Source organism: Acartia tonsa, chromosome 10 (genome assembly GCF_053477335.1).
Source record: "Acartia tonsa isolate MP-2025a chromosome 10, ASM5347733v1, whole genome shotgun sequence".
NCBI classification, from domain to species: Eukaryota; Metazoa; Arthropoda; class Copepoda; order Calanoida; family Acartiidae; genus Acartia; species Acartia tonsa.
The window spans coordinates 28,373,648-28,387,052 of NC_137269.1; the positions used below are offsets into that span (position 1 = coordinate 28,373,648).

Genomic DNA, 13,405 nt, shown 5'->3' on the forward strand with positions numbered 1-13,405 from the left:
GGGTCGGTCCGTCCGTACGTCCGTCCGAGATAGATAGCTTTTATTCGTTAATTTAGGCATGTTAGAATTGTCCTATCGATTTCAAACTTTGCATGATGATTCCTGAAGTAGTTGGGTACGATTTAGAAGATATATTTTCAAAGAGCATAGAATTGTTTACCTATAGTTTTCACGTTTGTAGTTTCTCTTTTAAGTTAGAGACATGCATACAGAATGAGAAAGATTAATGACAGTGACAAATTATTTTATAGGCTTCACTAAATAAAATATTGCCATAAATAACTACAAAAAGTAACATAAAATATTATTGATACAATATGATGGAATATAAATCTTCAAATCACAATGAGTATCTCAGATTGTTTATTTTTATGTTATGAATAACAGATAATCTAAAACAGAGGACTTCAGTAACAATGTGTCCATTTGTTATTCCAGCAAAACAATGGAAATTTAAAGATTGAGTTATATAAAGAAATATATTTAAAATATCTCTCAACTCTAGATTAAGTGTATAGAGCAAAATGTTCTATTTTTGGAGGCCCAGCACATGTTAGAAACTCAGTAGTTTGATACCTAAAATAACTTAATTTAAAGAGCATAAATCTTACAAGGTTAATAATATCAATCATGCTATAATCAACAATTAATTATATAGGTTGGTTTTAGACTTATTACATATTTAATTAAATTTACCTTGCATTCCATATTGTATCTTCTGTTTTAAAAATATGTTTATGTCCATTAAAAAGGATTGTTTCTTTTATTCTTGTTGCTCTTACTACAGGCTAACAATAAAAAATTTATTTTTATTAAAATTAAATCAATTTTATTTAAACATTATCAATAAACTCTTTTACCTGATAATTGTAAGAGCAGGGAAGCATGAAAACCTTAAATAATAAATGTTGTAATGAAATAGGCACAAAGAATATAAATAGTTCTTGATGAAATAGAGATCAACTTACCTTATCTGTATAAAACCATTTTCTCGTATTCATTCGAATCCGGTGGATATGAACCGGTTCTCATCCATACGAAAAAACTATGTCTAGCATCGTATTATATCCAGTTTTCTACGAATATAGAAATGTACAATCATAAGATTAAAACCAGTTTTTTTAGCCGGTGCCTCCGGCACCTCGGGGCTAAAAAAACTAGTTTTAATCTTATAAATGTACACTCTATATCCGCGGAAAGCCGTTTATAATACGATACGAGAAATAACTATTATTAAAGAATATTACTGCAGTAATGTGAAATTGGCTTCTCCTGTCTAGTTTCTAATTTTGCAAATTTCAAACATTTTGCATTATCACAAGAAAGTTTTGCACATTGCAGAATACTAATTTTGCAAATTTCAAACATTTTGCATTATCACGGAGAAAGTTTTGCACATTGCAGAATACTAATTTTGCAAATTTCAAACATTTTGCATTATCACGGAGAAAGTTTTGCACATTGCAGAATACTAATTTATAAACAAATTTTTCGTCTATTTTATTTATCACTAGAGAATTAAGAGACTGTGTACTATAAATTTATTGTGTATTCGAAGGGGAAAAGGGGGGATAGAAAAATAGCCCATTAAAAGTATCCCGTATATTTACGTATTTTTGCAATAAATTTATAGATAAATTAGTTTTTAAAGCGAATCTTTTCTATAATTAGGGTCGGTGGTAGTTAAGTACGATTAAGAAAGCGTAGCAACTCTATAATCATTACCAGAATGTCCGTACGTTTATTTTAAATATGTTTATTTTTTACATTTTTAACAACTAATTTTTAAGTGATACAATTATCCGATTGTTCTGATTTTTGATTTATTGTTTCTTGGGACAACAACGTACAATACTATAAGCAAAGCAACTCTATAACCAAGTCCTGAAAATGTAAGTATGTCCGTAAACATTATTCTGTATCAAGAAGTTTTTCAACAAATTTACTTACAATTTTGCTTTGACTCTAATTCATTTATATTCTGATTATTCAGTTCTGACACTATACAAGTGTTAATGTCCGTGTGTCCTGCCGTATCAGAGCTTCGCTTGCATGGATGTTGTCATCCTTGTTACTTATAAATTATTGTTATGCTTTTTATGTTCGCTTGTGATTTATTGTATGTAGTGTCTCAAAAAATCAGCCATTTTGTATGATTGACATGAAAACATACATTAGTAATAAAATAGTGCTATGACATTTTATTATAATATTTGTTTGCTAAGAGTACAATTTTTATCATCATAGATTAAATATATATTTACAAATAAGTTTTACATGCTTTTAAAAATTTTCACACATATTATTTACTAAGTATATTTGCAATAACTTTTATTTAATGAAATCTTCCAATTTTTAACATGTACAAAACGGCCTGCTTAATTGCTTCAAGATCCATGTCAGACCTATATAGGAAATAAATGTCTATAAACGAGCTCAAGTTTTCCAAGGAATATATGTATATAACTCATAGTGCTCCAATAATCCATAATAAACTCTCATTGGCTAGAACGATAAGACCCATTATTTTACTTTATTAAAAATAAATTCATTATTTTCATTTCATGTTGCTATTTACCTTATATTGATGTATTTAATTTCTAATCATAAAAAAGAAAATTTAAATTTATAATATAATAAATTTAAGAAAACTCTGTTTTAAAAGAATTCGATTGTGGCGACACTTTGTGTGTTCAAATATTAAACTAAAATTGTAATCATCATCATTAACCCTTTGGTGATGGTAATGTAAAGAAAAAAATATAATTTTAAAAATCTTTTTAAAATCATTTAAATTATTGAATATTTACTTTCTTTTAGGTAGCAATGCCGGGTGAGGAAAATAGATTTATTGAGAAATAGATATGCATATAGAAAACTAGCCAATAGGGAGATAATTATATCGAGCCAACTCTAGTTGAATATATATTTTGTATTTCTTCTATATATATTTACAAGACTTAATCATAATATTATATTTTATGTTCTCTAGCTTTCTTTCTCAAACTGGCCTGAAGATTTCCCCCCCGACTTTCTCCATTTTGGAATCCACTTCCATACCTGCGTAGGCTTCCTGAAAGTTTAAAAGTTGGTAAAGAACTGGTTCTTAGCCATACTGAAAATCATGTATAGTTTCGGAAAACATACAATTTTCCACAAATACATTAAAAATCATAAAATCAATTCAAGTTCATTAGCCTGGGCCCCTCGAGTCTGACAAAACTGGTTTTAATCTTATAATTTTTCACTTTAACAGCTACGGAAAGCTGCCTATAATACGATGCAATCATCGTGTGGTGCAAGGATGTTCAAGCTTTTATTGAGGAGATTGGGGAGATGAGGGATTTTAATTGATAGATTTGTATTACATATATATATCCTCATGTGTATCAGGATATCTGTCTGTACTGAAGGATTTCCCTGGGTAGGTTTAAAACCTTTTGGGAGGAGGGTACCGTCACCTCCCCAAGAGATCTCGCCCCTATAAAAAATACTCGTCCCCAATTTTTGTTTCTTTAGTCCTGTTCTCTTAAAACAAAAATTTAAAGTTAGGTGGAGTCGACTCTCACCTCAAGGGGCTTTAAGACATAGCCATGGGTGAAGACGAAGAAAGTCTCTAAAAAAATCAGCATGTGACGTCATAAAAATGAGGGATTATCCATCTCTTTTTTGGGGTTTTCTTTTTCCACTCCTCCTCTCCTCATCCCTCAGTTTAAGAAGTCAGAATTTTTTTATGGACTTTCTTCGTCTTCCACTGGTATATAATACTTAATTACAATTAATAAAGAAAATCCTATGTTCATTGTAAAAAAATGGTACCTCGTACCTACTCCCAGGCTAGATCCCCCTGGTTTAATATCATAACTCCTATTGTAAAGCAGCCCTCCTCGTCTATGATCTCCATCAACAATCCCACGTTCATGTTGTTGATCTTTCATCTCATATTCACCTTGAAGTGGCAGCACTTTCTTTTTCTGAGTGACCACTCCAAGTTTAGGAGGATTTGCTGTTGTACAAGCGTTTCCTGCAACATTGCTACGCTTTTTATCCCTTACTGGGCTAAGTTTAAGACTATCAAGGCTTTCAGAGAGCTTTGTTATGTCCTTTTGTGCAGCTTCAACACTTGCATTGTCAGTTTTGTTCTGATGCTCTCTATCAAGACAAATTGTATTTACCAATTCCACTTTTGGGATTTTTGCCTCAAGTTTTTGATGAATTTGAGACTTATCCATGGTTCCATCTGTTTGTTGGATACCCTTATCAATGTGTTTCAGTGTCACATCTTGATCTTTCCTGATAGGAGTAACTTCTAGACTTGATACGTTTACATGATAACCTTCCTTTTCTTGAATCTCATCATGGTCACCCTTTCTGATTTCATCTTTCTTGTTGTTTTCCTGTTTCACTAATTCAAGATTTTCTGGAAGTTTTCTGGTTTCGCATTCTATGGCTTTGTTCTCAGTCCTTTCTTTGATCAAATGACTTGTAATCGCATTCAGTTGTGTTGCCTCTCTAGAAATGTGATAGATATTATAAAATTAAATTATGAAACAGATAAAACTAGAAAAAATATAGTTTTAGTGAGAATTCAACTTAATGAATAATGTTACCTTAATATTTGAATGATAGGATTGTAAACTAGGTTATTAGCTTTTTTGCCCCATATGAATCCAATATGAGTCACATCAACAATCCTAAATAATTGGTAATTTGAAGAATATTTAGTATTAAGGGACAAAGTAACTAAAAAATCAGCCATTTGACGTTAAAAATAATGAAGATGAGATGAGAAGTGGAAAAGAAAACCCCTAAAAAAGAGATTGATAATCCCTCATTTTTATGACGTCACATGGCTGATTTTTGAGTCACTTTGTCCCGCTACTATTTATAGGTACCAATACCTGTTCAGTTACTCTAGGAAGGAATGATGCCTACGTTGGGTTAGATATTTATTGTAGGTCCAAAGGCACAGACAGCTTAACTCTTTCGTTAACCAACCCCTTTATTGCATAAGCTTTGTCTGAAAGTCATAACTGTGCATAGAAAAGTAGTAGCATTTGTTTTAGTCAAGGAATTTCCTTTTCAAATTATAATCTATTACCTACCTACACAACAAAATAAGTATTGTTTCAAATGTCCACTGCACTGTAAGAATATATTAAGAAAATAATATCGGTTCAAAGATCCTTCGGTATAGACAGACAGAAACACACACACACACACACACACACACATAAACATCCTATTACTTTTTTATCTAGAAAAAAATACCTAATGTCATTAATGCAAGAAAATGCTTTTTGATATTCTGTGGCCAAGCAAAGTGGTGCTAAACTGTCATTGGATGACAAGAAAATAGTTGTATTGTTTGTTATCTGAAAAGTAAATGGATCATGGAAAGAAAAAAGTAGCGGGCTTCATCATATTTTCACAGTAGCTTTTGATAGGTTATTTTGATGCTGTACGTATTGGTGCAAAAAATGGGGACAAATTTCAAATTGTTTTGGCGTGTGACGTCATACCCCCATCTCTTTTCTAGGGTTTTTTTTCCTCCTTCCCTTTTCTTTCCCCTCACTTGTGACGTAAATAAACAGCCCCGTCAAATCAATTTAAAAATTGTCCCCATTTTTTGCACCAATATGTACAGCATTGTTATTTTAAGTTAGGTAAATGTTAATGATTGCTCTGCAGGGTTAGGAAATTGGCCCTGCAGAGGCTAGAAATAGGAGGAAAGCTACTGTGAAAATACAATGAAACTTGCTACTTAGTTTTCTATCCATGATCCAAATCAATTTCTAAGGATAAAAAAAGACTGTACATTATGGTTTAGTATAAATTTTGCAAAAATTGTTACATTAAAACAACATAAAATGATCAGATTTCATAACTTTTACCTTTGAAAGATCATACTCTACTGAAGCTGGAAGTGTATCCCAATTGTAAGAACAGAACTTCTTTTCTGATACTATTTGCCTTGGATGAAAATAAGAATATAAAATTGTCTTCTGTTTTATTGTAATAATCACTCAACCCAATGAACCAATCAAAATTCAGAAAAAGTCCCTATAGTTGTTGGGCCAATGAAAAAGAAAATTTTGGGGACTATTGTAATAGGCAATACAATCCCTACTTCCTTCCTCCCTGGTAATTTCTAGTTGTTCACAAACTCTTAAGCTTTTTGGAGACAGGCTAGACAAAGTTGATCTTGGTGCCTGTTCCAGCTTTTCACAAAATTATTGTGGACATACATAGAAACAGACAGACTTCCTGGTACTTCACAGCACATATAAAGATTACTAATAATCATTAAACCAAGCCTTCAGAAAATACAAGGTTTTTTCAAGCATATGCTATATCAATTGAAGTCTTGTTGTTAGTAATTTAGGTAAGGGGTCTTAAAGTAAAAAAAATCGAATATCAATTGTAGGCTTCCTTTAATTCAATAAAATATTCAAACAAACTTACATGTAGTGCAGCATCGTGTATATAGAAGAATTGGACACAAGAACAACTGATAAGTTCTTTGTAAGGGTGGATCCAGACTAAAATATCAAATATACACAAACTCATCCTTATAATACAGTATAAGGGTCTTGGAACCGCAAACCGACATGGTTCTCCTTTACATAGCTTCTCATAGGTCCTGGAAAGATTTATAAAACCACCACCCTCCCATGAGAAAAGCCAAAAACCCCAATAATGTATAACTCTCGCCGCCTTGCAATTATATGAATATGTTTTTGTCCTGCAGTTCTTAACATTCATTGAGAAGAAAACATTTAACATGCCCCTAAAGGGTAATAAATTTGCAGATGTAACTTTAGGTATTTGATTGAAAATACTAAAATATTGCAAAATTAAATAAATTTAAACACTTACTGGGCCCATAAATTGGTTCATGATTTTGTCAGAAATAACAGGAAACAATGGTCTCTCCATCAATAAATTCAAACCTGGAATCTAAATTCAATGTACAGTATGATTCATAATAATGAAAAATATAAAACATGACCTTTTTCTTTGTGATGTCCCAGATATAATTTTTAAAGAATATACCTTGAACAATAAAGTCCGAAGTCCAATCCAATTTGTAAGAAGATTTTCAATCCTGAATATTTATATTCTATAGTGAAATTTAAAATAGGATTGTCAGTAGCAGCTAATCTATGATTGCGAGGAGAGGCAATACAACATCCTCCCATTTTCAATTTTAGTTTTCCAAAGAAAGTTATTATTTTTTTTTTTGGGGGGGGGGGGGGAAGGGGATTGGAAAAATTTTCTAGGGGCGATATCGGTTCAGCGGTTAGCGGTTTGACACAGAAACACAGACGGACATAAAAACAAAGACAGCCTGTTACTTTTAAAGATAAAAATATAATACCTTTTGATATTAGCTGAAGAAAGTAAAGAGTATTGTTTATCACTTATAAGAGCCACTGGACAAAGAAGCACTGTCCTTCCAATTCTTTTCTGAGCCTATCAAGGTTTAGAAAAGTCTAATAAAATGTACTTAATCAATATTTTTTTGTAGCAAGGCTACTCTATAATTCACTATGTCTGTCCTTCAGTCTGTATTGCTATGGGGGAAATGTGTTTTTTTCCTTTGCATTAAAGATAGAAAGCTGAAATTTTCAGTGAAGATTCCTATGACAAAGGCAGCTTTATTATATGTTTTGTCTGTCTTTTTTGGTAAGGCTATAAAAGATATAAACCTTATTTTTTAAGGTTTGGTGATTTTCTTGGAGTTTTTGCTTATCCTCTCTGTTTCTTTTTTTTTGCTATGACAACTATAACTCAATCTGTCCATTCAATTATTTTTGGTTCTTTTCTACTTTTGTTGTCATCCTTGTTTAATTACTTAAATGAATAAATAAATATTTGTTTTGCCTGTTCACAAGAAGAAGCAGTAATTAGCAAAGCTGTAGCTCCTATAGAGTGTCCTATACAGTTGATTTGTGGAATCCCAGTAAGGGTTACAATCTAAAGAAAATCAAAATAATCATATATACGTTAATTATTAATTATTAAAACAACTCCTTTAAAATTTAAACTAGGAAGACCTGCCTTCCACTTTTTACACCCCAAAATGGTTTCACACCCTCTTAAAGACGTAAAAAATGGTTTCTACAGGCGCAGCTCAATGACAGACACAGTAAGGAATTTTAGACAAAGAACCTAAAATCAAAGAGTTTGATGTTTGTCGTGTGCTACTCAACACACAAGCAAAGGAGATATTTGCTTCCCTTAGTTATCATTAGTTGTTGGACCTGAAGTTAAAGTGTCATGGAACACATCCTTGCCCATGAAATCATATTCTAAATATTTATCATAGTTAAAACAAAGATTAAAACCTTGTCTAATATTGCAGGAATATCTTGGGTTCCCATTTCATGAAAAGTGAATCTCCAAAACTCTGGGTCATCATTTGATAGATGAGTGTGTTTACTTCCATACCTGGAACATTGAAAAATATAAAAAAAAATTATTCGAAACCGATTAATATCTGGTAGATTAGAACTGGTTCTCATCTATACAAAAAAAATTATGTCTAGCATCATATCATATCCAGTTTCTATGAATATAAAAATGTACAATCATAAGATTAAAGCCAGTTTTTTTAGCCCCGAGGTGCCGAAGGTTTTAATCTTATAATTGTACATTTTATCCGCGGAAGGCTGTATATAATATGATGCGAGAAATAACTAATATAATATCATAAAACTGTAACAGTATTTGTATATTGTAATAAAAAGCAAAGACTTACCTTCCTCCTCTTACATTGCCCAGCCAAACATCATATCCAGCTTTATGCAACTGATTTCCAAGACTTTCTTCCCCTAAATAGAAAAAAAAATATTTTTCTATTTATTTAAAATGAAAACAAGATTGACAACAGCTATTAAAATTAAGAGTCTCAGAACCTTTCTTAGGGTTTTTCATATTTTTAGTACTTATAATTTTTAGCATGACTGACAGACCGACGGACAAAGTGAATTACATACTGGATGATCAGTAACATAAGGAATATTCACAAAAAAATCAGCCGTCTATCTTGCATAGCAGCTGAGAAAATAACATTTCCCCCATTTCATTACGGACAAACTGACACACCGACAGAAAAACAAGGATGACAACATCCATAAGTAGCGAAGCACAAAAAATCGTAGATGGGAATACGTACAGGTAGATTTAAAAGGTTTTTACTAAAATCAAGAATAGATTTATTGGATAAGATAAATATGAAACCTTGTTTTATTTTGTATGATGACGATGGTCAAAGTAAATTATATTAAAGATGCTCATAACAATGGGAAAAATTATTTTGATACTGATATCCCATAAAAGTTTGAAAATTGAATCAAAATAAACAAAGATCTTGGGAAATATGTAAAACATATAAAAATAGCCAAAAACCTGATAAAAGGCAGTCTGGCCGCCATGGTTGTTTTCTTGAAACGACAAAAAAATTAATTTTTAAATCCTTAAAAACTTAAAAAATTTGGAAAATCGGACCATATACACTGAAGATATGGAAAAAAAGTGTTAAATATATTTATAAATAGCCTAAAACCTGCCAAAAAGACAGTCTGGCCGTCATGGTTATTTCCTTTAAAGACGGGAAATTTAATTTTGATATCTACAACTGAAAAAATTTTGAAAATCGGACTATAAACACTGAAGATATGGAGAAAAATGTTAAAAATATAAAAAAACAGCCTAAAACCTGCTGAAAAGGCAGTCTGGCCGTCATGGTTGTCTTCTTTAAAAGACGGGAAATTTAATTTTGATATCTATAACTGAAAAATTTTTGAAAATCGGACCATACACTGAAGATATGGAAAAAAAAATGTGAAAAATATAAAAATAGCCTAAAACCTGCTAAAAAGGCAGTCTGGCCTTCATGATTGTTTATTTAAACGACAGGAAATTTAATTTTGATATCTGTAACTGAAAAAATTTTGAAAATCGGACCATAAACACTGAAGATATAGAGAAAAATGTGAAAAATATAAAAATAGCCTAAAACCTGCTAAAAATCGGTCCGACCGCAAATTTATAGTCAATTGTGCTCCTTAATAATGGGAATGTTGTCAAAAAATTTCAGCATTCTATCTTTTATAGGAGCTGAGTAAATCCCATTTCCCCCATAGCGTTACGGACTGACGGACTGACGGACTGACGGACTGACTGACTGACTGACGGACGGACAAAGTGAATTATAGAGTAGCTTCGCTACTAAAAAAGAATTACAGAGTAGCTCAGCTACTGAAAAGACACAAAATTGAGCTGAACCAAACCTGAGGATAGCCAAGCCATTGAACTGACCATCATTCCATGCATAAGAAGCACAGGAGGACCAGACCCGACTAAACGATGAACCTGGAGAATTGTTGGTCATTATAACAATGTTATACAGTTAGCGAGTTGAATCCATTTTTATATATCATCACCAAGAGAGGTTAGATTACGTTTTTTTGAGGATCAAAACCGTAATCATAGATTATATTTCTGCTTCTAAATATAAAAATGGATTCAACTTCCTAACTGTTATAGAATATCAGAGTAGCAAAATATATGTTTAACCAAGTTATGTTCTAAAACAGATGTATGTTTAAACTCAATAGGTAATTAATTGAATAACCTAATACAGTATGTTCTGTAAAATGGAGAAAAATAATATTTGACTTTAGTGAATATCATGTAGTTTTATCTATGTATATTTTCTCTATAGACTTTGTTATTAGGCATAAAAAAAATCGGCTTTGATACAAAAGACCTAATCTACAAAAGATCTTATTATAAAGGGCCTAATTACAAGAAATAACTATGTATAACCTGAATAATGTATCCATCTTGAGTAGTAATCTCATGAACCTCGAGAGGTAAGTTTAGGCTTCTTGCAAGATCTTCTATACCCAAGTTAAGATTTGCAGTTACATTCTAAATTAAAATGATACAAGTTATAACCAAAAATAATAACATCCATAAAAATATGTTGAATATTAACAGGAAAGGATGGGGAAGTTAAACTAAGTTAACTATCAGAACTTCTAATTGTAATTGTACCAAGGGACAGACAAACATGAACGCTTATAGAGTAGATTCACTACAAATTAAGAGAAACAGAAAGTTGAAAAAGAGGAACTCAAGACAAAGAGGGAAAAATGTGAAAAAAGGAAGAAATAAGGGGAAATTGGACTTGTCAAATACATTTTATTACACTGAATAGAAAAAATGCAACACAGACAGATGGACTTACAGACAGATACTAATATAAAGATTATATAGTAGCTTTGTTACTTATAATTGGAAAGCTAATCTTCAAGTACAAAATGCTTGCATAAGTTATACTTTCATAACTTTATGAAAAAAAGTTCCTTTTCAAACGTACATAATAATACACACTTTTAATAAAAACCAGGGCTCAGCAGCCGCGCGTTAGCCGAGTTTCAGCCCTAGCGAAATCGTCATATCAACTTTTAAATTCAGCTGGATTTATAAACATGTTCCTAAAAAAGACAATTAATCTTTTCTGAATTTTATTTTTCCACATGTGCGGACTTAAATTTGAGGTCAATACGCGGCTTAGTCGTGGTTGTCGGGCCCCGATAAAAACTTTAATTATAGAAGGTTGGCAAGAATGTATTTACATATACTGTACAAATTAGTGTACATTGGAAAAAAGTTATTGGTTAAAAACATCTAATCTCGAAGCATTTTATCGAAATAAATTTAAATGGTTTATTTATTTTTCTACAGGCTATGCTCTTATAGGCTTCTGGTGTCATTGTCTGGGAAGTCATTCCCCCCAACCATTATTTAATTTCAAAAATTAAAAAAAAACAATGAAAAAGGACTGAAATAATAATGGGTTCACTTTTGTGATTGATTTATATTTATAGACAAGCGGCTACGCCCTTAGAGGACTTTTATGGGTGATATTTTTTGGGAAGGGTGGTGTTAACCTTCCCTAAGATAGCAATAAACCTTCCCAGGATCTATGAAATGCTACACTGCAAATAAGAACCATATGGGTTCAGTGGTTAGCGAGATCCTTTTATACAGACAGGCACACATCCTTTTTCTTTAATATAAGAATATTACATTTTCACTTCTTGATACAAACTAAAAACTTACTTATGTAGAGAATCTTTTCTGATAAAAGACAAACCTTTTCAATAATAAATTTAGAAGCAAAATCATAAGTGATCATCTCAAAATAGCTTTTCCACTCTACATAGTTAGACTTCCAACTAGCCACAGACATTTTATCTGAAATCATTTGATTATTGTAAATTGTAAATTTCAACCATTTTAGTTTGGGCATAAAAGACAGGGATCTTAAGGGATATGACAACCAGCGTTAAATTGATGTCATACATTTTAAGAGTGACAAAATATTCTCTTTAAAATTAAGATTATTGATTGAAAAGCTTGGACACTGTTAGTTTAACCAACTAACCAAAATTTGATAAAATTATCCAAAGTTTTCAGACCAAAGGAGGAAAAAAAAGCGTGTTTAAAACTTTTTGTACTAGTATAAACTAAAGGTCTTCAAGATAAAAGAAAACCATTGTAAACCAAATCTTCAAAACACACACATAACTATGTATAGCCAAATATCTGTGAGAACTGAGGCCTACATTTTTACTGTACCCAATTACAAATACTATAAGATAATTTGCTTGATGTTAATATGAACGAGGCTTTCTTTAGGAAAGGGGTTAGTATGTACGAAAAATTGTAATTATACAGTACATAATTTTTTGTTTAGACTTATATTCCTGATTTGTAGTAGCGAAGCTACTCTTAATTCGAAATGTTCGTCCGTCCGTCTGTCCGTCTGAGACAGAAAGGGGGAAACGTGATTGTCTCGGCTCCTATAAACGATAGAATACTGAAACTTTTTGAAAACATTTCCATTATTAAGGAGCACAATGAACCATAAAACATCAATGACGATCGGACTGCTTTTTAGCAGGTTTTAGGATATTTTTATATTTTCCACATTTATCCCCATATATTTGGTTTTTATGGTCCGATTTTCAAAATTTCCCGTCGTTCGAAGAAAACAACAATGACGGTTAGCCTGCCTTTTTGCAGGTTTTTGGCTATTTTTATATATTTGACATTTTTCCCCATCGTTATCGTTATTAAAATTAAATTTCCTGGCGTTTCAAAAAAAGAAACAATTGTGGTCAGACTGCCTTAGCAGGTTTTGGGCTATTTTTATATGTTTTACATATTTCCCCATATCTTTCATGTTTATTTTCTCCAATAAATATATTCTTGATTTTAATAAATACACTTTAAATCTACTTGTACGTATTCCCATCCATGATTTTTTGTGCTTCGCTACTTATGGATGTTGTCATCCTTGTTTAAATTCCATATCATTGAACAG

General features: G+C 31.6%; 1 protein-coding gene across 2 annotated transcripts; it reads right to left on the reverse strand.

The window, feature by feature from the left end:
* Positions 1–2,917: 2,917 nt before the first annotated feature.
* Positions 2,918–12,269, reverse strand: LOC145329786 (gastric triacylglycerol lipase-like). Of its 2 annotated transcripts, none has more exons than XM_080174181.1 (15): positions 12,173–12,269; positions 10,837–10,941; positions 10,299–10,380; positions 8,765–8,837; positions 8,352–8,454; positions 7,888–7,980; positions 7,382–7,476; positions 7,057–7,108; positions 6,880–6,960; positions 6,466–6,542; positions 5,895–5,973; positions 5,272–5,375; positions 4,611–4,694; positions 3,820–4,512; positions 2,918–3,073 (listed from the first exon to the last, which is right to left on the reverse strand). In XM_080174181.1, the coding sequence occupies exons 1-15, from the start codon at positions 12,266–12,268 to the stop codon at positions 2,989–2,991; spliced, it is 1,902 nt and encodes a 633-aa protein (XP_080030307.1). In that variant the 5' UTR covers position 12,269; the 3' UTR covers positions 2,918–2,988. The 2 variants fall into 2 exon arrangements, with proteins under 2 accessions (XP_080030307.1, XP_080030306.1); XM_080174180.1 differs by having other exon boundaries at positions 2,947–3,073; positions 3,827–4,512.
* Between the last annotated feature and the right edge of the window lie 1,136 nt (positions 12,270–13,405).

Excerpts from the sequence above, each read along its gene's own strand:
- LOC145329786 (XM_080174180.1), bottom strand. The coding sequence starts at position 12,268 with ATGTCTGTGGCTAGTTGGAAGTCTAACTATGTAGAGTGGAAAAGCTAT. Across the intron at positions 7,109-7,381 it reads TCTTCAGCTAATATCAAAAG|GATTGAAAATCTTCTTACAA; the intron begins GTATTATATTTT and ends ATAAATATTCAG. Across the intron at positions 6,543-6,879 it reads TGAACCAATTTATGGGCCCA|TCTGGATCCACCCTTACAAA; the intron begins GTAAGTGTTTAA and ends TTGATATTTTAG.